The sequence below is a fragment of the Equus asinus genome, chromosome 4, assembly GCF_041296235.1.
Source record: "Equus asinus isolate D_3611 breed Donkey chromosome 4, EquAss-T2T_v2, whole genome shotgun sequence".
Taxonomy (NCBI): domain Eukaryota; kingdom Metazoa; phylum Chordata; class Mammalia; order Perissodactyla; family Equidae; genus Equus; species Equus asinus.
In genome coordinates this window covers 122,872,883-122,896,608 of record NC_091793.1, presented here as the reverse complement: position 1 = coordinate 122,896,608, position 23,726 = coordinate 122,872,883, and the positions used below count along the sequence as shown (strand labels likewise).

The 23,726-nt window shown below is 35.6% G+C and overlaps 1 protein-coding gene across 1 annotated transcript in view; it reads right to left on the bottom strand.

The window, feature by feature from the left end:
* Positions 1 to 14,552: 14,552 nt before the first annotated feature.
* The window catches only part of FSIP2 (fibrous sheath interacting protein 2), an 86,490-nt gene continuing 77,316 nt past the window's right edge, over positions 14,553 to 23,726 (bottom strand). Inside the window, exons 21-23 of the mRNA XM_070506617.1 lie at positions 21,327 to 21,370; positions 17,796 to 17,865; positions 14,553 to 14,689 (exon numbers count right to left, since the gene is read on the bottom strand). Coding sequence (XP_070362718.1) covers positions 14,553 to 14,689; positions 17,796 to 17,865; positions 21,327 to 21,370 — 251 coding nt within the window. The remainder of the gene's footprint in view (positions 14,690 to 17,795; positions 17,866 to 21,326; positions 21,371 to 23,726) is intronic.

Below are 23,726 nucleotides of genomic sequence, written 5' to 3'. Positions count from 1 at the left end.
ATTCATCTCACTAACATAGTATCTTCACATCTTTTTCAGGGTAGAAAGAGCAACTTCACTCTTCCAAGAACCAAATTTAACTGACATGAGCACTTTATTTATTATTTTTTTTTACCCCCAGAACTCCTAGCACAGCTCCAAATTTAATATTTTACCTCACATGGAAGTATCACAAGACATTCCTGCCATAGGGCCCTCCACTGCCTTTGAAACAAAACTGTATGGCTGTTAACTCTGCTTTTGGTCTAAAGCAAACTGGGTATCTTAAATGAACCTCATTTCTCTTTCAATATGATTTCCTGGATTGTTTTAATTCTCCAGAGAAGAAATTAGGAATGAGAAGTTGGTTGGGAATGTATGTTAATTATTTCATTTGAGCACTCTTAAATTTACTATGTGTCAGGTTGTCCTAAGTACTTTACACATTGCAAGTAATTAAATTCTCATAACTATTTTATCTCCCCCAAATCAACTCTCTGCTATAACTTTCTTGAAATTTCAGTAAGAATTTTTCAATATTTTTCTTAGAAATTCAAAATGTGGTGATTTTATTCTATCAATGTAAAGCCTATAGTTATCATATGTCCCATCATAAAATAATCTCCCTCACAAAAATATATTTCCCTCTGCTTTTCAATTTTTGAAAGCTTAAATTAAATAGCATTCTTAAATTAACTAGCATTCTTATAAGTGCTATAGCATAGAAATGTTTAATTGAAAGCACAATTTTTCCTTGTTATATTGGAAATTTTATAATTTAGTATTATTTTTGAAAACTTCATATAATCTAATTAATTTATAATATGGCAATATTTGCACTAGGTTTTTTGCCAGTAAATTCTCTGACATTAAAATGATTAAAAATGATCCAAGAAGTTTGGGAAGATTAATGGTTTTGATCTCTAATTTCTTTTATAGTTAATAATTACTTTGAACATCAGTAGTCTAAATGTACCAACTAAGAGAAATTGTCAGACTGGGTCAAAAAAAAAAAAAAGAAGTCTTGGGCCATCCTGGTAGTGTAGTGGTTAAGTTTGTGTACTCCACTTGGGTGGCTCAGGGTTCACAGGTTCAGATCCTGGGCAGAGACTTACACTCTGCTTGTTAAGCCACACTGTGGTGGTGTCCCACATACAAAATAGAGGAAGATTGGCACAGATGTTAGCTCAGGGCCAATCTTCCTCACAGACACACAAAAAATACTCAATTATATGTTGTCTACAAGAAACTCCATTTAGTATAAAGACCCATATAGATTAAAGGTAAATAGATAAAGAAAAATATACCATGCTAAGACTAGTGAAAAGAACACAGGAGAAGCTATATTAATTTTAGACAGAACAGACTGAATTCAAAGCAAGGAAAGATATCAGAGATAAAGAAGGGCATCACATAATGATAAAGGGGTCAATTTATAACAATCCTTAACATGTATGCACCTAATAACAGACTGACAATCTATATGAGGCAAAAACTAATAAAATTGCAAGGAGAGATAGGTAAATCCACTATCATACTTGGAGATTATAAACGGGCAGATTTAGCAGGCAGAAAATCAATAAGGACTTTCAACTGGATACAATGGAAATCTGTAGACTACTTCATCTAACAACAGCAAAATACATATCCTTTTCAAACATACACGAAATATTCACCAAGATAGACCACATTCTGGGCCATGAAATACACCTTAAAAAATTTAAAAGAATGGAAATCATATAATGTCTGCTCTCAGACCATAATGGAATTAAACGAGAAATAACAGAAAGATAACTAGAAAATTCCTCTTTATTGAGTCAGTTTTATCCTATTTTAATTCTTTAAGCATATGTATAATAGTTGAAGTCTTTGTCTACTAAATACAACATCTAGGCCCTCTTAAAGTCCATTTATATTGCCTGCTTTTATTCTAGAGTATGGGTCACAGTTTCTCGATTCTTTGCATGTTTTCTAACTTTAATGCTTGTGCATTTTAGGTAATATATGTAGCAAATATTCTGCTTTATTTAAATTTGTTTTTGTAATTTTCTTGGATTAAACTGCCAAATCTATCACCTCAAAGAATGTATCTGGTTGTGTCTCTCCTCATATTTTATATTCTAATTATTTATTTTTTAGCCTTGGATCTTAGAGGTCACCCCAAGGGCTGCAAAGCTAAGTGTCAGCCAACGATTGGGGAAGAGGATATGCTCATACACCTGGAGTCCTTAAGGCTTTAAACCTCAGTCGACTTATCTGCATGTATATTGGAATGCTTTCAAAATAAGTCAGTCTGCCTCGGCTTTCACTTCTCAGGTAGCTAAGGTATATCAGGTATCAGAGATCTCAGGATCTCTCAAGCATCCCCTATGCATGTACCTAGTTTTTTGAGTCCATCAGGAATGTGTAGATGGCTTATTTCACTCTAATATATAGCTCTCCAATATCCAGGACCTCTAGCAACAGCACTTGTACACAACCATGACTATAAACTTGTCTTAGCAGAGTTGCAGGTTTTCCCCTTTCTTTCCTACTGAGTTCACTACTGTTAATGGAAAAATCATGCAAGTTTTTACCTTCAGCCCCAAATCAGCTGTGCCCTTTCTGGAAGCAAGGCTTCTGGTTATGGTGGTGAGCCATGACCTGGGAAAATTGTCCTAGCTGACCAAGATGAGGAGAGAGAAGGAAGGGAGCAGCCCCATGGAACAACAGACTCTCTTACCTCTCTTATTCATCTCAGGTTCTTACCTGAAATTCTGGTAGGTTATTATGAATAATTCCTCCATAATTTCTTGTTTGCCCTTGGTCTATTTTCAGATTCCTGATATGGTTTGTTTTTATAATTTTGTTTAGTTTTATACTTGTTATTGAGGAAGAGGATTCATTAAACTCCTTAAAGCCATTGCCAAAAGTCCCAGCCACAACCTTTGCAAATTTACTCAGAAATACTCAGGCACTCAGAGAAAACATGAATCTCTTTGTCTTTGTCTGTGTTCTAATAGTTCTTCCTTTGGAACTTCCTGGGATCTCTCACTCTGCTTACAGAGAAATAAACTTAATCGACAACATCTGAGATTCTTCTTGTTTAAATAGTCTCTTTTGGTTATGTGTTCAGTCTATTTAAACAACCTATCAGAGTCTTTTGGGGATGACTGTTTCATTTGAGTAAATAGTGTCAGTTGGGTTTCCTCCACAATTATCGCTCTTAGATTGGTCTGGTCCTTAGAATGGTGACCACTGATGTGTTTCTGGTAACCTGCAGTCATTTCAAGTACTCGATTGACACCCACCAATGAATCCATCATCCCAAATTTTGTTTTTGATCGCAAAGCTTAAAGCTATCTTCCAATCATAATAATGTTCATCTGTATAATTGTGTGTGGATGTATTTGAATAGGCACATTTTTATAAAAATCCATAGCATTGCTAATTTATTTATGTTTAAGAAATATAGAGACAAATTTTGTAATCATTATGCTTTTCTTTATGCTTGTTTGAAATACTTTAGTGTTTGATTTTTTAAAATTTAAAAGTCTAATTTATTAGATTTAAAAGAGTTTTATAAGTGGTAGGAAGCATTTGTTGTCTAGATTGAGATGTAGATATTTTGGATGCTTGAGAAAAATAGACTAATTTTTTCAAATAGCTTGAAATACCTTAAGAATTTTACGTAATGAAATTTATAAGCTGTGGTAAATGTTTAAGGTAATTCTACATTGTCAAAATGGTAAACTAATTGAGCATTAAACAAAGAACATAAGTAAAAGTGTTTTTAATTTTAACACAAACTGCTGTATTTACAAGTGAATATTGTAAGTGACAGACTGTAGATTGTGTTTACAAGTTTAAGGAGACTTAGATTTATAAACTGAATAAATTGATCACTAAAACCTAGAATGTAAGCTATGAATCAGGGAACTTTGGGGCCTGTAGTGCAGGCACTGTACTATTGACTCAGTGCATATCTCCCAACTAAAGAATCTAACACATTAGCAAACATTTGATCCATCGCATGGCTGCACAGCAAAGGAGATCTCAAGAAAAAGAGGTAAAGATCAGGGAAACAGGAATGGGGAAGCAGTTGGAAAAGGGAGGTCTAGGAACTGACCACAGGAAGGAGTCAGGGAATAGAGGAATGGTCAAGCAGTCAGCAAAGACTGAGGGCTGAGCACTGATTTCCTCAAAGTTTTATCAAGGGCCCCATCTTGCCGTATGCATAACTTACATCTCAGATTTATATTTTTAATTGACTTAATTGAATGTAACGAGCAAATAAAATCAGATACTCTTGGGTGTATGATGGTGAACCCACAATTCTATGTATGAAGTAATGTGTTGGTTTAGTAATTGGTTTCCTTTCTTCTTTAGGAAAAAATGCAAGTCAGGTAGTAGATAAAGTAGAGTTTGATATAAATTAAGAAAAAAATACCATGAAATTTCCTTAAATTTCTATATGCCAGCATTTCTGACCATGCAGCAAGGAGAAACTGTACATTGCATTTGGTCATGAAATCTATGCTTTCCAAAAAATAGAGTATGACATAAAACTATTCACTTGGTAAGCTCCTGAATTGAAACTTGTGCATAAAATTAGCAAAATTAGGACAGCAGGCTGTAGGACAGGGTAAAAGAGGAAAGAATTTGGGTATATAATGAGATTGTGAAAATATATGGCAGCTGAGATTATGAAAGTAAAATAAGAAAAAGCAAGGGAAATTTAGTGTTTAAAGTTTAATTAATGTTGTTAAATTAAGAACAGTACTACTGTGGAACACTAAATTTGAGAATTTAAGACTATAGTAGAGTTTAGTTTATCCATTATTGTATCTACTGGCTCTTTTGCATCCTTACAGGGTCATGATAATGAATATCTATAATAAAGAACTGCAGAAACTGTAAAAGTTTGCATTTCTTCTGAATGGTCAATGAGGATTACAATTTCAGCTAGTCAGTTTTATTGTACTCCCATTCCCAGAGTTCAGTTTGAAGAAGAGTGGAACTGAAGAACCTGTCTTGCCGCCCGCTCATTTCTTCCTTTCATTGCCTTTTTCTCTTACCTCTAAGAACTTTACATTGTTTTCTAGGTTTATCCAATGAGGTAGGTCGTTCTTTTTGTTTTCTGCATCTGTTGTGCCTAAGTAACTCTTTCTACTGACTGATGCTCTTCTCAATTCAGTTAAATACAACATAACCAGATCTAGTTAAATATAGCATCTTCAGTTTCCCCAGAAGTTGAGGGTTTAAAACTTTCTAAAATTGTGGTTGAACATATAACATTTGTCATTTTAAACATTTTTAAGTGTAAAATTCGATGGCATTATATTGTGTTGAGCAACCATCACCACTAATTTCCAAAAATCTTTCATTACTCCTAACAGAACTGCAACAATTAAGCAGTAACTCCCCATTCCTACCTCCAACCTCTCCTCCTGGGAACCTCTAATCTACTTTCTTTCTCTATGAATTTTCATATTATACATAATATGTAATTTAAATGGAACCAAAGTTTGTCCTTTGTGTCGGGGTTATTTCACTTATTAAACAAATATTTTCAAGGTTCATTCATGTTGTAGCATGTTTCAGGGCTTCATTCCTTTTGATTGCTGAATAATATTCCATCATATGTATATATCACATTTTTTTGTGTCCTTTAATCTGTTGATAGATAACTTGAGTTTCTACCTTTCGGCGAATAATGCTGCCATGAATGTTAGTGTATAAGTATATGATTGAATTCCTGTTTTCAATTCTTTTTGGTATATACCTAGGAGTGGAGTTGCTGGGTCATATATTAAATTCATGTTTAGCTTTTTGAGGAACCAACAAACTGTTTTCCACAGCAGCTGCAAGCCCCACCAGCAATGTATAATGGTTCTAATTTCTTGACATCCTAGCCAACATGTCATTTTTCTTTTAAAAAAAAATAATCTAGTATGTATGAAATGGTAACTCGTGGTTTTCATTTGAATTTCCTAATGAGTAGTGATGTTGAGTATCTTTACATAATCTTATTGACCATTTTTATATCTTGTTTAGAGAAATGTCTGTTCAAGTCCTTTACCCATACTTTAATTGTTCTTTGTTTTAAGTATGAGTTTTATATGAGTTCTTTGTGTATTCTGCATGTTAAATCTTTATCAGATATATAATTTGAAAATATTTTCATCTATTCTGTAGGTTGCCTTTTCACTTACTTGATCATGTCCTTTGATGCATAAAGGTTTTTAATTTTTATGAAGCCCAATTTTATTTCTCATGCTTTTGGTGTCATGTCTAATAATTCATTGTTGAAATCTAAGGACATGAAGACCCTTTTCCGTTTATTTAATTGTTTTAAAATTTCTTTCAACAATGTTATGTACTTTTCATTGTATAAGTCTTTACCCATCTTGCTTAAATTTATTCTTATCATTTTATTATTTTAGATGTCATTGTAAAGGAAATTACTTTCTTAATTTCTTTTTTGGATTATTTATTTCAAGTGTATAGGAATACAACTGACTTTTTGAGTTCATCTTCTATCCTGTGATCTTGCTGAATTCATTTATTACTTCTAGTAGCCTTCTTGTGAATTTGCATATATAGAGGATCTCTATTCTCACCTGCAAATAGAGAGAGTTTTACTTCTTTTCTCCAATTTGGTTGCCTTTATTTCTTTTCATTGTCTAGTTGCCCTGGCTAGAATTTCTATCACAATGTTGAATAGCAGTAATGAAACAAGGCATAAAAAACTTCCCAACAAAGAAAAGTCTAGACCCTGGTGTCTTTACTAGTGAATTCTACCAAACATTTAAATGAGAATTAACACTAATATTTCTCAAACTCTTCCAAAAATGGAAGAGCAGGGAACATTTCCTAACTCATTCTATGAGTCCATCATTACCCTGACACTAAAGCCATGTAAAGATATCACAAAAAAGAAAATTAGACACCAATATCCTTTATGAAAATAGATTTAAAATTCTCAAGAAAATTCTAGCACACTGAATTTAACAGCATATTGAAAGGATTATACACCATGAGTCAGTGGGATTTATCCAAGCAATGCAAGGGAAGTTCAACATAAAAAAACCAATGAATGTAATACACCATGTTACAGGTTGAATTGCATCCTTTCCAAATTTATATGTTGATGTTTTAATTCTTATACCTCATAAGGGCAACTTATTTGGAAATAAGTTCATTGAAGATGTAATTATTTGTTAAGAGTAGAGTGAGCCCCTAATTCACTATGACTCATATTCTTCTGAAAGAAATGTCATGTAAAAAAACACGCACAGGGAAAGCACAATGTGAAGATTGGAGTTATGCTGCTCCAAGCCAAGGAAATCCCAGAAGGTAGGAGAGAGGCTTAAAACACATCCTTTCTAGTGCCTTCAGAGGGAGCATGGCCCTGCCAACACTGATCTCAGAATTCTAGTCTCCAGAACTGTGGCATATTTCTGTTGTTTAAGCCACTCAGTTTGTGGTACTTTGTTATAGCAGCTCTAATACAGAACACACTAAAAGAATAATGATTCTTAATTGACAGAGAAAGGGCATTTGGCAAGATCAACCAGTCTTTCATTATAAAAACACTCAGAATACTAGGCATAGAAGGGAACTTCCTCACCATGATAAAGTGGATTTATGAAAAACTCACAGCTAACATCATACTCCGTGGTGAGAAACTGAAACTTTTCCTATTTTTTTGTCAATCTAGCTAAAGGTTTGTAAATTTTGTACATCTTTTCAAAAACACAACTTACAGCTTCATATTCTATCATTTTTCTAGTCTCATGTTTTTTCACTCTAATCGTTATTATTTCAGTGTGTCTACTAGCTTTGGGTTTAGTTTGCTCCTTTTTCTAGTTCCTCAAGGTGTAAAGTTAAGGTTATTGGTTTGAAATCTTCATTCTTTTTTAATGTAGGTATTTACAGCTATAAATTTCCCTCTGAACAGTGCCTTTGCTGCATTTTATAAGTTTTGTTATGTTGTGTCAAGTATTTTCTAATTCATCTTGAGATTTCTTCTTTGACCCATTGGTTGTTTAAAAGTGTTGTTTAATTTCCAAGTGTTTGTGAATTTTCCAGTTTTCCTTATTGATATCTAGCATCACTCCACTGTGGTCAGAAAAGATATTTTGTATGATTCAGATTTTAAAAATTTATTGTGATTTGTTTTGTGGCCTAACATATGAAGAACATTCTGTGTGTACTTGTGTATTTTGCTGTTGTTGGGTAGAGTGTTCTGTATGCCAGGTCTAATCAATTTATCATTTTGTTCAAGTGTTCTATTTATTGGTCTTCTGTACAGAAGTTCTATTCATTATCAGAAGTGGTGTATTGAATACTCCAACTTATTTAAGAACTATTTCTTCTTTGAATTCTGTCAATGTTTGCTTCATATATTTTGGGGGCTCTGTTGTTTGGTGCATATGTGTTTATACTTGTTTTATTTTCTTAATGAATTAACTGTTTTACTAATATATAATGTCATTCTTTGTCTCTTCTAACAGTTTTTGACCTAAAGTCTATATTGTCTGATAATTATATAGCCACCCTAGGTCTTTTTTGGTTACTATTTGCATTGAATATTTTTTTCCATCCTTTCAACTTGTTTCTTTGGATCTAAAATGAGTGTCTCATAGGCAGCATATAGTTGGATCATGTTTATTTTTGTTTTTTCATTCTGAAAACCTCTGCCTTTTGATTGGAGAGTTTAATTCATTTACATTTAAAATAATTACTGATAGGGAAGGATTTTCAATGTATTTGTTTTCTGTATGTTTTACAGCTTTTTTTTTTTTTTTTGGTCTGTCATTTTTCCATCACTGACTTCTTTTGTTTTTAGTTGATTTTTTGTGGTGAACCATTTGATTCCCTTTTCATTTTCTTTTGTGTGTATTTTTTAGATGTCTTATATGTGGATACCATGGAGATTACATTTAAAATTCTAAATTTATAACATATAATTTGACTTGATAGCAACTTAACTTTAATGGAATGGAAAATCCCTGTTTCTATACAGCTTTATCTCCCCTTCCTCACTGCATGTTGTCAAAAAATTACTTTTTTATACATTGTGGCCAATGCTATACATTTATAATTATTTTTATGCATTTGTCTTTTAAATCCTGTAGGAAAAGATGACGTTACAAATCAAAAATATTATATTGTTTTTTATATTTGCCTATGTATTTACCTTTACCAGAGAAGTTCATTTCTTCATACAGCTTTGAGTTACTATCTAGTGTCCTTTCATTTCAACCTGAAGGACTCTCTTTATAAATTCTTGTAGGGCAGGTTAGTGGTAACAAGCTCCCTTTGCTTTTATTTGAGAATATCTTAATTTTTCCCTCTTTTTTAAAGGACAGTTTTGTTGGATATAGAATTCTTAGTTGAGAATTGTTTTCTTTCAGCACTTCAAATATGCCATCCCACTGTCATCTGCCCCCAGTTATTTCTGATGAGAAATTACCTGTTAATCATATTGAGGATCCTTGTGCATGAATGTGAGGTGTTACTTCTCTCATTGCTTTCATGATTCTTTGTCTTTGGCTTTTGACAGTTTGATAATAATGTGTCTTGGTGTGAGGCTCTGAGTTTATCCTAGTTCCCCCCCCCCCCAACCCTCAGACTAAATAATTTCAATTGTACTATCTTCAAGTTCACTGATTATTTCTTCTCCCTGCTTAAATCTGCTCTTGAACCCCTCTAGTGAATTTTTCCTTTCTGTCGTGCTTTTCAGCTCCAGAATTTGTGTGGCTCCCTTTTTGTTAAGTGTATTCTTTATTATTATTATTATTGTAAAATGTAACAGAAAATTTACCATTTTAACAATTTTAAGTTTATAACTCAGTGGCATTAAGTACATTTACAATGTTGTGCAATCATCACCTCTATTCATTCATTCTATTCTATTCATTTCCAGAATTTGTTCATCATCATCTCAGAAACTGCACCCATTAAACAATAATTTGCCAAACCACACTCTCTCCAGTTCTGTTAACATGTATTCTACTTTGTTTATGAATTTGCCTATTCTATTCACCTCAAATAAGAGAAATAATACATTTGCCATTTTGTGACTGTTTATTCACTTAGCTTAATGTTTTCAAGTTTCATCCATGTTGTAGCATGTATCAGAATTTTATTCCTTTTTAAGGCTGAATAATATTTTGTTGTAGATATATACTACATCTTGCTTATCCATTCATCTATTGATAGACATTTGGGTTGTTTCCACCTTTGGCTATTGTGGATAGAGCTGCTATGAACACTGGTGTACAAATTCTGTTTGAGTCTTTGCTTTCAATTCTTTTAAGTATATACCTAGAAGTACAATTAATAGATCATGTGGTAATTCTTTTTGAGAAACTGTAAACATTTTCATAGTGGCTGTTTTGTTTCTTTTCAATTTCTACTTCTTTATTAACATACTCATTTAGTTCATACATTGCTCTCCTGATTTCCTTTAGTCTTTGTCTCTGTTTTCCTTTAGCATTTTGAGCATATTTAATACAATTATTCTATAATCTTTGTATAATTAGTCCAAAATCTGGATTTCTTCAGTGATGGTTTTGTAATATTTGTTTTGTTCCTCTAAAGAGGCCATCCTTTCCTGTTTCTTTGTATTCCTTGTGTTTTTTGTTTTTATTGTTGAAAACTGGACATTTGATTTATTATAATGTGGTAACTCTGCTAATAAGATCACTCCTTCTTTTCCAGGATTTGTTGATTTTTTTGATTATTGAAGGCTATATTGTTATTTATATTGTTTAGTGTCTTTCCCAAACTTTGTTTTCAAAGCCTATATTCCTTGTCTTGTGTGGTCTCACTGAAGTCTTTGTTCCTTGTGTTAAACTAGAGTTTTGACAGAGAGTCCTTTAAATACCAGGAGATAAACACACACACACACACACACACACTCTAAATAAAAAATCCAAAACAAACATGCAAACAAGGAAATGAAATAATAGATCCCCCAGTCTGCGAGGATGGGGTCTGGGTTGGGGCACTGCTTAATCACTAAGTTAGGCTTGCACTGAGCCTAAGGATCAGGCTGAGGTGAAGGCTTAGGGCCTTTCAGATCTTTTCTGAGCACAGGTTTTGCTCTAGGCATGTGTGTGGCTTTCTAAATTCCCTCACGTGGTGCTTTTAAATGTCCTAGTTTCTTAATGAATCTCCCTAACTTTTGCTCCAGGGCCTTTGGCATCTGTTTTATGTTTCCATCACATTCTTTTCCCAGGCATCAGTGAGTTGTTAGTTTGACTTTCAATTCTTTTGAGCAATGCTCACTGCTTTTCTGGTCCGAGTTCCCAGTTAGGTAAAACAGAGAGTAAAACAGAGACAAGGGCCTTCATCACTCACTCATGCAGCTCCTAGACAGTTTGGAATCGACAGATACACACAATAATTTTCCAGTAAGGTCTGCTCTTCTCTCTCCAAAACCAGAGATCAGGGACATACACTAGGAATGCAAGTTTCTTTCTTCAGGACTGCTACTGTGCTGGGGAGGGGGTGGGACAAGGGCAAGTAACGAGATCACAAATCTTTGCTACCATGTTGAAGTTACGTTTTTCTTGATTCAGTGTTCAATTAGCTGCTCTAAACCTTTAACTGTTTTTCAGAGCTCTGACAAAGTTGGTTTTGACAGTTTTTGCTTGTTTGTCAGGGTTTCTGAAGGGGGATGAGAACTTGGAGCTGCTTACTCCATTTGCTGCAGTGAAGACTAATGTTGAGTTTTCTACAAATATGACTACCAAGTGTTCTGAACTTATGTCTGGATCCATTTTGATTGGCTATTCCCAGGGTGAGAAACAATTTTTACTAGAAATTCAGCTTTAAATTAAATCTTGATTTAACTTATCTTTTTCTAACTCATTTTTTTTTAGCAGAATGCTCATGTTCTGTCTCAGCAATATATTCAATAACCAAATCACTAAAGAGATGAACATTTGAACCCTTTTGTTGATAGGGACGTTGAGTTGATTCTGACTCCTAGTGACCCTGTGTACGGCAAAGTGGGACCCTACTCAGTCTTTTTGCTCCGTCCCCTAACCTTTTGGTGCTATATCAGACAATGCTCCACTGCTATTCATAGGGTTTACGTGGCCAATTTTTTTTGAAGTCGGTGGCCAGGTCCTTCTTCCTATTTGAACCTTATATACTAATTTTTTGTAATAAAATTTGAAATTTCACCTGTAAAATTAATTGTTTTTAGAAATATGTGCCCTTTATATCATACTCAACTAATTTATGGATTCAAAATTTTCATAGTACAGGGGTCAGCAAACTACCACCCATGGGATAAATCTGGCTTCCCATCTATTTTTGACCAGCCTGCAAACAAAGAAAGGTTTTATAACTTTCTAATCACTGGAAAAAGTAAAAATAATATTTTGTGATGTGAAAGTTAAATAAAATTAAAATTTAACTATTCATAAATAAATTTTTATTGAGTCATGGCCACATTTATTTGTTGATATTTTGTCTCTGGCTGCTTTTGTGCTACAAAGGCACAATGGAGTAGTTTTGACAGAGATCATATGCCCTGCAAAACTATGATGTTTACTATCTAGCCCTTCACATATAAAGTTTTCCAACCTCTGACTAGTACCACATAAAGAGAATCAACAACCTGAGAAATCATTCCAATGCCTTATAGATTTAAAAGGCATTCTTCAGGAGCAACAGCTCAAAGATTGTTACTTCTAGAAATTTCAACTACTACAGATTTTATCACATAATATGCATTTTTTTCAGTAAAAATCTGATACTTTTAGCATTTTTTTCACTAGATTAGCCAAATATGGACAAAGTTTCATTTAACACATGATGTCTAACACAGAACCTTTTCTGAATTAAAGTTTTTCCTAGAACTTAAATTTATCAATAATTTTAAACAGTTTTCCCACAATTTTGAGATCTTCAAGAACTAATTCTGAACTTGATGCTTCTTCTTGTACTTGAGTTGCAAAAAATTGGAAATCTCCTTTCCCACTATAAAACCTCACATAAGAGAGTATATTACTCTTATATATTGTCTTTAACTACATAAGTATGTGAACCAGAATGCCTTCAAAATCAGAGTGCATTTCAGCCACTAGAAATTTGCTTATTTCTTTAACAACTTTTGAAAACATGGATAAAAGATTTGATAAAAAATTTTACAGTAAAATATTCTGTCATTTTAAAAGGCAGTTTAAAAGCATGTGATATCTAAGGCTGGGGAACATCAGTGGTTTGGATGACATCTGAAGAATGCTTTCAATGTTGCTGTCAACTTACGCACGTTGGTAGAATTTGTTCTCTTGAAAATAGTTTTCAACTGTATTGCCAGTCATTTTTCTCCAACTATCATTTTTGAAAAGGTTACATGATTATGTATGATCTTTGTGATCAAATAATTTATGAGATTACTATAAATAGACTAAATTACTAATAAAATAACTTCAATATCATTGGAATGTAAAAATTCTATATAATCACATCTTTTTCTCTGGAGCACCCTGTCATAACCTGACTAACTTCAGTAAAGGAAATCCAATATTGTAAAACAAAATTTTCTCAGATGTTTCTGCTTTAGCCCTGGCTACTGTCAAGAAAACTTTAGATAAAAGAGAAAATATCACAATCTCTTAAATTTGAATCAGCATCAGGGCAGATAATGCTGATGATTGACATTCTTGGTGTTTGGTCCACCTTTTGGATCTTTTAAAGAAGATTTTCAGATTCCAGAGTCAAACATACTGAAGCTGGACCCATATCACAAACAGCAATTTAACTGATTTTGAAAAATTTATCATTGTACTAGCTATACATCTTGTTAAATTTTCCTCGTTACTTTTTATGTCCTTACAAGTATGGTCTTTATCTATGTTCATGTAAAAATATTTATATAAAGGACTTAATAACTTTACTGACCAATGATTTATTTATTGGTAGTATTTTATCCACAACATACCTTATCTGAAAAGGAAAGTTTTTAGTTACACTGGTCATTTTATGCACATATAATATTTTATCCACAGTAACTATTTACTTCCAGAAGATGCTTATCCATACTTGGATCTTTTTGCTTGGGAGATTTTTTATAAACAGATGAAACTATATCTGCAGGTGGAGAAAACTTAATTCTTATGTCTGGTGTAAATGTTTTTAGTTGAAAATCTGAATACACCTTTAACAGTGAACAAATCAGTTTCATAGCTGTGTCATGAAATTCAGCTTGAATTTCATCTCAATTTGCTATCTATGTTGGTGATAATATCCTCTAAAATGCTAACAGCAAAAATTCAAGTTCATTTTCTGGTGGGTCCTGGGGGCTGAGTGGTCTGCCAGGTATACTTTTTGTCTCTTTCTCCTCATGGCACGCAGGCAATCCTAGCACTCAGCATCTTCTCATGCTAGAATGCTTATCAAAAGCATTTATAAGACCCTTCTTTCACCCAGGTTCCTATTATACTTTCTTTTGCTCTTAATTTTTTGCTCAGTATTATATGAATGATAATATAGGACACTATGTTATGCTTCAAAAGCCATTTTATTTCCTAAGGGAAGTAAGCACAGTTATATCAGGTATGGAAGCTTCAGTGCTCGTCCTGGTGAGGTGGTGAGGAAGATTTGGAAGTACTGGTGCCAGTTCTAGAAAACACCTTTGACAGAGCTGAAGATACCTTCTCTAGCATTTTAGATCCTGGTTTGGAAATAGTGGGCTTGGGAGTATCTGTGGACAAAGCAAAAATGTAATATGGATATTTATTAGACATTTTAATTGAGGCAATTATGCTGCAGCACCAATGATTTAGACTTCACAAATTGACATTTATAAAATACTTCATGGGATTTAAAGAACATTCACAAAGATTCTTTTATTTTATCCTTCCAACACTCGTGTGAAGGAAAAAGGAAGAGTGGTATCTTCATTTCTGGACACTGAATCTTGGCGAGGTCAAATACCTCGTCTAAGGTCACATGGGTAGAAAGTGGCTGGGTATAGAGTCCAGGTTTTCTGACTTTCATGGCATCATTATACTGACAGCACTCTGATGTTTCTCTACTTACGTGTGCCAGAATGCCTTTCCTTTTCTAGCAGAAAACTCTGAAAAAGCCTGATGAGCTAAACTCACATGGGAAAGTAACTTTCAACTCTATATCATGAAGGTGTCTATTTCAGAGGGCTCAAGTGAATGCAGAAGCGCACTAAAACTGCTGTAATTTTTCACCTACATGGGGTAAGTTTTCAGTTGACTAACTTCAAGTATTTTCTTTTTTATGAGATAAGACTGTACAGACAAGAGTTTCCTTTTGGATTCATTTTTCTAGACCACTTATTCAGCACATGGGCTCTTAGAGAATATCATATTTTAATTTAACAAAATGATTATTTTACATGTAAGGACAGAAGTGAGAATTTATGTACTTTTCTGAAACTTCATGATAGGATGTGATAGGACATGAAAATACACACGACAGTAAAAGCCCATATTTTCTTAATTCCATCACACACCAAAGTTCATGACTATACCTTTTGTAGTTACTTAGATTTTTCTGTTCAAGCAAGATAATATTCTATGGTTAACGCTAAGAAAAAAAGTATGCTTAGGTATTTTACTGTGCAATTATTTTGTTTTGTGTTGTTTTGGTTTTTGTGTGTGTGTTTTTTGCTGAGGAAGATTGGCCCTGAGCTAGCATCTGGTGCCAGTCTTCCTCTTCTTTGCTTGAGGAAGACTGTCCCTGAGCTAACATCTGTGCCAATCTTCCTCTATTTTGTATGTGGGATGCTGCCACAGCATGGCTTGATGAGTGGTGTGTAGGTCTGCACCTGGGATCCAAACCTGTGGACCCCAAGCTGCTGAAGCTGAGTGTGCGAACTTAACCACTATGCCACAGGGCCAGCCATTGTGTAATTATTTTTTAAATGACCTAAGAATTAAAATGGAAAAAGCCAAAATCTGCAGCAGATGAGACAAAAGGATGGAATAAAGAGAAAGATGTACATTCTGAAGAGTAAGATAAAAATTTTACTAACATGATTGAAGCATTGTTGCAAGACTTCTGAAATTCTCAGTGGAGAGACAAAAAAGCTTTTCTGTTCTTGAAACTTGTTGGTCCTATTAAAAATACAGATTCCTGGGCACCATTACTCAGAGATGCTAACTTAGTCAGTCTGGAGAGGGTTCAGGAATTTGTGTCGTTAAAAAGCATCCTGTGGGGGCCAGCCCTGTGGCCAAGTAGTTAAGTTCAGCACACTCCACTTCGCTGGCCCAGCTTCGTGGGTTCAGATCCCAGTCATGGACCTACTCCACTCATCAGGCATGCTGTGGCAGCAACCCACATAGAAAATAGAGGAAGACTGGCACAGATGTTAGCTCAGGGCTAATCTTCCTCAGGGGAAAAAAGAAAAAGGATAGCATCCCGGGTAGTTCTAATGCAAAGCAGTTCCTGGTAACACATTGAGAAAACCGTCCCAAATCTGCATTCACTATTAGATTCCTGCATCTCCTTCATGACTGATGGGTGCCTGGTGTCCTAGGTTAATGGCACAAATGAAGCTCATCCCCAGAGAGAATAGTGAGCTCTTGCCTTTATCAGTTATAGCTCTTTTCACGGCAAACCTAAAGGCTATCTTTGGTCATTTACCCAATGTGGACTTCATTCTGGGATGCAATGGCAACTATATGGAACCATAGTGTGGAGGGAAGAAAGAATGTGGGATCAATGTCAGAAGACCTGTTTTCAAACCCTAAAAGCTCTCCATTTGTTAACTGTGTAACCTCAGGCAGTTATTTACCTCCATTCTGTCTTTTGTAAATTGGGGCTTTAAGATTTGCAGGAGAATAGTATAATGTAGGGGATGTGAACAAGTTTTGTTTTGTCCACAAAGTGTTTCACAAAAGCTCTGAATTATTGGATAAAATTTAAAAGTCAGGATTTTTTACATAAAACTTCCATTTCCAGCTTCTTTTGAAAATGGAAAGACCTGAATTGGAAGACGTGGCAACAATCCAGCATGACAATGATTGGCCCTGAGTAGCAGCTTGCTCCTTTAGATGGGACATGCCATCTCCAGTGAGCCACAGACCTGTTCAACCTACTGCTCTTGTTTATATATCTACTTGTTTCCTGTGAACATTTCAGTGTGTGAACTACCGTCACATTGAATGAGCTTAGACTTTAAAGTCAGGCAGATCTGTATCTGAATGCAGCTTTGCAGCTTACTAGCTGTGGGGTGACCTTCAGTAACCTACTCTCACTTTCCTTCTCAATGACTCTCACTTTCCTCTTTTCTTTTTTTTTTTTTTTTTGAGGAAGATTAACCCTGAGCTAACATCCGCCACCAATTCTCCTCTTTTTGTTGAGGAAAATAGGCCCTGAGCTAACATCTGTGCCCAACTTCCTCTATTTTATATGTGGTATGCCTGCCACAGCATGGCTTGATAAGCACTGCATAGGTCCAAGCCCGGGATCTGAACAGGAGAACCCTGGGCCACTGAAGCAGAGTGTGTGAACATACCCACTATGCCACCGCCTGGCCCATCTCACTTGCCTCTTTAATGAGGATAGCTGGCACCTAATAAATATTAGTTCCACTACCTAGTACCCCTTTGGTTTGAGGTTAACATAAGAGAACTGCATAATAAACTGCAATTGCTATATATATATATAAATAGTAAGAATATTGTTTCAATCTCATAATGATAATAGGTGTAAAAACTGCAAGGGAGTAGCCACTCATTCCAGGAGGGTAAATGGTCAAAAATTCTAAATTCAAAATGATGTAATTGAGAGATTTATTATACTAGTTGTTAAAAGGATAGTATATTTTGTACCTGAAATGACTTCTTTTGAGGGATGCCCACTGCCAGGAATATGCTTGTTTCCTTCAAAGATGGTGATAAACTGCCAAGACAAAGCAAAGTACTTCACTTAGACTTTTGTTGTACACTACATATTATGGATACCTAGAAATCCTCAGGAGATGTAGTACAACCATTGTAGTATCTTCCAATAAATAATATCTGTGCTCTGCAGTCTCCAAGAATTATTCTGAGGCTCAGGCTCATAATTTTTGCCAATTTTAACACCAAGGATTGATCCTTGTCATAGATATGGGCCTAGACTATCATTAAATTATGATCAAAGGTTCAGGCATCTTAAGTCACAGAAAATATGAGCTCTGTCTGCCCCCTCCCTCCTTTGGCTGAATTGGAATATGTAGTAAGTTATATAAATTATTTTCTGATACAAGATATAATGACAAGGAGAGAAGGAAAATGGACTTTCACAACACAATTCCAATTTCCATTTATGGAAATCTTAGTCATTTTGGGTTCTGGAGCAATAAGCTGTGTGGTCCTGGTAGGGCAGGGAACATGGCTCAAAGACTGGCTTTGCTCTGTAGGCCTTTATTACCTCTTTGAATGCAGAGGCAGCAATTTTCCCAGAAAGGCAAAAAACTGTCTGAGACAGGTAGCTGGGATTTACTGTAACTGTGCTATAATGCTAGCAATTAAAAAAGGAAGTGAAAATCAATGAAATAAATCCTAAATACATACAACATAAAATCTGTTGTGTATAGATTACGTAGACGCCACCAGATATCATTATAAGGGTTTTACCATAGTTCCTCCTAGAGGACTTGAGGTATCTTATGAATTAAGATGTTTCAAACAGGACATCTGAGGAATAAAATGGAGCAGAGACTATCTAAAGCAACTGATTCTCACCACTGGCTGCACAATAGAGTATCTGTGGATTTTTTTAAAAATATGAATCCCTGGGTCCCAAACCAGTTGAACTGAAATCCCTGAGGTTGGGGCAGATATTGATTTTTTGTTTTTTAAGAATGCCCATATGACTCTAATGAATGAAAATTAGAGTTGAAAATCTCTAATCTAAAAGAAAGCAGGTGCTACTATGTGCCAGAGGAGTAAATATACTTAAGTTCTGCTGAGAACATCTATCTTTCCATTAGATTCAAGAGTATTTGCCATTACTTCATGGAAAATAGTTATAATCATTGCTTTAAAGTTTTTGCCTGAAAATTTCAAAATCTTGGCTATGTTGGAGTTGGCATCTCATGTCCTTTCCCTTAAAAGTTGCAGACATTGTATTAGTTCTTTGTGTGTTGAGTAATTTTGGATTGTATTTTGGGCATTTAAAACAATTTATGAGATTCTAAGAATTGTTAAAATCCCTTGGAGAAGGCTGCTTTTTTGTTTGTTTAAGTAGATAATTAACCCACTTAGGTTCAGACCATACATCCTATCCTGCCTTCTATGACTGGAGTTCCAGTGTAAATTCAGTTTCAAAATCTTGGCAGTATTTTTTGGTATCCCTGTGTGTGTGCACCAGTATTAAGGCTATAGTTCAAATTCTTAAAGCCTTTTGTCTATAAACTTCAGGTCAGTTCCATGCATGCACAACTCAGGAAAGACTACAGATTTGTAGGGGGTCCTTTTATGAGGTCCCTACTCTCTGTGATTTCTTTCAGTGTCTCTGACTCTCAGCAGCCCCCCTTTCTGCTTCTATGGCTAGAATGCTGTGGCTCTAACCTCACTGTGTGTGCTGTCTCACATATCCCGTGACTACATCCACACCAAGGGTAAAGTGCCAAGAGAAAGCAGAGAAAAAAGTAGCAGGTTTCCCCCTAAGATTCTTCAGGTTACCGGACACCTTTTCCTAATTCCTCTCATCAGAGAGAAGGATTTTTAGGAGTCTCAGCAGTCTCTGCTACTATTGCCATGCAGCTTTATGTCTGAAAATTGCCTCGAGGTAAGACCAAGAGAGGGGAAAAAGTGGGAAAAAAGTGGCTTCTCCACTTTCCATTCCACAGAAACCTCTTTCTAATTCTGGTAAGACAGCAATGGTTTCTCTCGGAGCTCTATGCTGTCCATTCCCTTTATGTACAGTCAGTTGCTTAATGACATGGATGTGTTCTGAGAAATGCATCCTTAGGTGATTTTGTCATTGTGCGAACATCATGGAGTGTACATATATAAACCTAGATGGTATAGCCTACTTCACACTTAGGCTATATGGTGCTAATCCTAGGGGGCCTTTGTCATATCTTCAGTCCATTCCTGACTGAGATGTCGTTATGCAGCACGTGACTGTAATCCCTGAAGCTAAGCTAGAAGACATGGGAGGAAAAACCTCAGGAAACTCATATTGTATTGGTTGCATTCATATTGTATTATTGGATTCCTCCCCTCAAACTCCTATTATTTGTTTTTCAGAATCCTGGGTGGTTGTCCAGAGTTTATAGTTTTAATCAGTGAGTGATAACAGAGTGGAATGTGCTTATTCCACCTTACTTGAGACTGGACTGGATAACAAGTTTAACCACAGTTTCACCATGCAAAAAGCATCAAGTGAGGGAAAAGACGAAGAGCCAGAAGGGTCCAGATTAGCCAGGAATTCAGTATGGCACAAGGAATGGCTTGTCAACAGGTCCTCAGACTAAAGATTCAGTGTCTCCCCTTTACTGCCATATGATTTTACTTGGAAAGTATGGCCTAAATAAAGCCTCAGGTTGTCAAATATATGTTTATATTCATAAATGAGGATTAGTTTGCATGAGGAACTAACCCAGCATGTTTGGAGGTGTGGCAAAAGTTTCTTAAGTATGAGTTTAAAAATTTGGTTCTGAAAATTACTCTGACAATGAGAAGTGAATAAATGATGGATTGTGTGTGCATGGAATTGAGAAGACTCGCTTAAAGATGGGATTAAATTGAGACAAGAAACAAAGTAAAAAAACAGAGAAGGGAATCTGTAGCTTCAGTCCTCATTGTAAACTTTCTAATAAGGATTAGGGAAGAGGAAATTTCCTAAGTTTACACTGGAGAGGAGGTGGGCCTTTTGGAAAGCTGCCTTTGACCAGTTATTATTTCTCATGCAGAGAAATAGATGGAATCAGCAGTCACTTTCCTGCAAGCCACTCTCCTCCATTTTTGAAGCTTCTATTCCCTTCCTGCCTCCACCAAGCTCCTCACTTGGGTCCACCTGCCCTGGGCAGAGACAAGTGACTCACTCCGTCTAGGGTTTTCTCCAGAGACTGCAGCAATAGGTTTAAGGAATGGAATTGTATTTAGGTGCTAGGGAGGAACAATGGCTCATTTGTACACTAAGCAAGGAATGATAGCTCTAAGGAGAGAATTTTGATTAAGGGATTTCTCAGGTACCACGGACAGATCTCAACAAGGGGGCGAGATCTGATCATGAAGGATTTGTGAATAGGGAAAGCTTCCTGTTGTCCCTCAAATCATACCACCCAGTCCCTGATCTGACCTTGAAAACTGGTCTAGATTCACCTGCACCCAAGGCATACCAATTAGAGGCCACTGAAAAATACTTACCTTAACACTGCTTGAATTCTCTGGCTTTTGTTCCTGAGAACTTTCTGTTGTGGGTGGGAGGAAGGAAAAATAGTATTTTTTCTGAGGCATGAATAGTGTTGACACAAACCTGATATTACTATTTTTTACTAAAATTCATAGAATTTAGAAGAAATTATTAATTCTAATTATATATGTATAGATATATACACATAGACAGTGTGTAGACAATGGGAACAAAACTGAAGTGAGACCCCTAGAATTCTGGGGCATGTCTTAGCCCTTCATTTAGGAGAGGCAGACTCTGGAACTTAGTAGCTAAACATCTATGCACAATCATTCAACATCTACGGGCCTATTTGTTCATCTATAAAATGAGGGGTCACCCTATAGATGATTCCTAAAGGCCTTTCCAGCTCCAACACTCTTTGATTTTATATAGCTAATTAAAAGCACATAATTGGAACAAAGAGGAAGGTGCTGGTCTTATGAAATACTTTGGTGGGAATTAGGAGAATTTTGAGGCAATACCAGGAGGAAATCTGGGGAGTTGCTATAGAGCTACAAGTTGCCTAAGTTCCAGGGGAGGTCAATATTTATTCCCAGTAAAATAAAATCAGCCCAAGGAGGTAGAAATGATACTGTGGAAGAAGTTTCACAAAAAACCACCACTAGGGAGGCAGCTAACCTGCTAAGGAGTCAGAAAACCCGAGTTTGAGTCTTAGCTTCAATACTAAGAGCTGTGTAAACACTGGCAAGTTGAGTCTAACTTCTGTGACTCTCAGTTTCCCAGTATGTAGAATGTGATGAGATTATCCTCTGCCTGTCTCACAAGAGGACACAATGAGTTATCATATGGAAAAACTCTGCATTTCATAGACAGGTAATCATCAAGAGCCAACACAAGTGGTTACTTTCTGAATTATCCTTAGGCCAATGTAGGTTCTGGGGGGAAAAAAAAACTACTAGTAAAATATCAATTAATGCAAATATGAGAGAAACTGATTATTTGAATTATCTGACAAAATTGATAAGATTTCATTGTTGGTTGATAATCTTTCTAAGATGTCTGACTCTATATTGCACACAATTGAAGGTACTTTTGCTTTCAAATGACTGACATCATTTGGATTTGCTCTGAGGGTTATCATTCCAACCATCATTTCAAAGTTTCTAGGTTAAATGGCTATCAACCTTCCAGGATATACTGGAAATTTGTTTTGATGAAGAGTCACAGAAAACTTCCTTATAGTTGAGGATGTCAGATATTCAGATTTAAGATATTTGAGACTTTATTGTATATTCCATATGAAACTAAGTGTATGTCCAGCTCTGATCTCTCCATTGAACTCCAGACTTAAATATCCTATTGCTTTTATGACACCTCAACTTGAATGTCTAATGGTACCTCAATCTCAACACAACCAATAAACCATAACATAACCATAAAACAGAATTCCTGTGTTCTTCCCTACCCCCTGCTTAGTTACTCCCATAGTCTCTCCTATTTTACTAAATTCCTCCTCCTACTATATGCCTGTTTTAGGTTCTTGGGAATACAGCTGTGATCTTCATGGAACTTACATTCTAGAGGGAGATAGTGAAAAAGCAATTAATTAAAATACACAGTCTGTTAGATAGTAATAAGTGCCGGGGAGAAAAATAAGCAAAGAAGTGGAATAGGTGGTGCCATGGTGAGAATGAAGTTACAATTTCAAAGTGTGGTCAAAGAAGACCTCACAGAGAAGGTGACATTTGAGCAAAGATCTGAAGGTGAGGAATGAGCAATGCAGATATAGGGGGAAGAGCACCACACAAGGATCAGCAAGTGCAAAGGCCCTGAATACCTGGAATGTTTAAGGAACATCAAGGAGGTCAGTGAGGCTGGAGCAGAGTGAGCCAGAAAAAGAATAGAAGAGGAGGTTAGAGAGGTAATAGGGCACCAGGGAGATGTCCAGGTGATGTTGGGTTTTGCAAGCTATTGCGATTTCTTTGGCTTTTGTCCCAGATGAGAAGGAAGAACTTATCAATATCTGGAATTATCTTGTTTATGTCCTTACTCTTTGATGCTCCACCCCAAGAAACATTAAATTTTATGAGATCAAGGACTTTGTTAGCCTTGTTCACCCATGGGATCTTAGAACACAAAGGAGATGCTCAGTAAATCTTTAATGAATGAATAAATAAATGATTGGATAGCTGCAATATTACCGAAGAATACAAGGATTAAGCATGATCATCACAACAAAGTTGGAAAAAGAGAAGCACTGAATTCAGGGTCAAAAGACTTTGGATCCAGACAAGGGTTTGCTCCTGACTCCAAGTAACCTCAGGCAAGTCGCTTCCTCACCCTGAGCTTGAATTTCCTCATGTAAACAATGAGGGAGGTGGTATTAAGCGGCTTCTTTCTGACTCTAACAG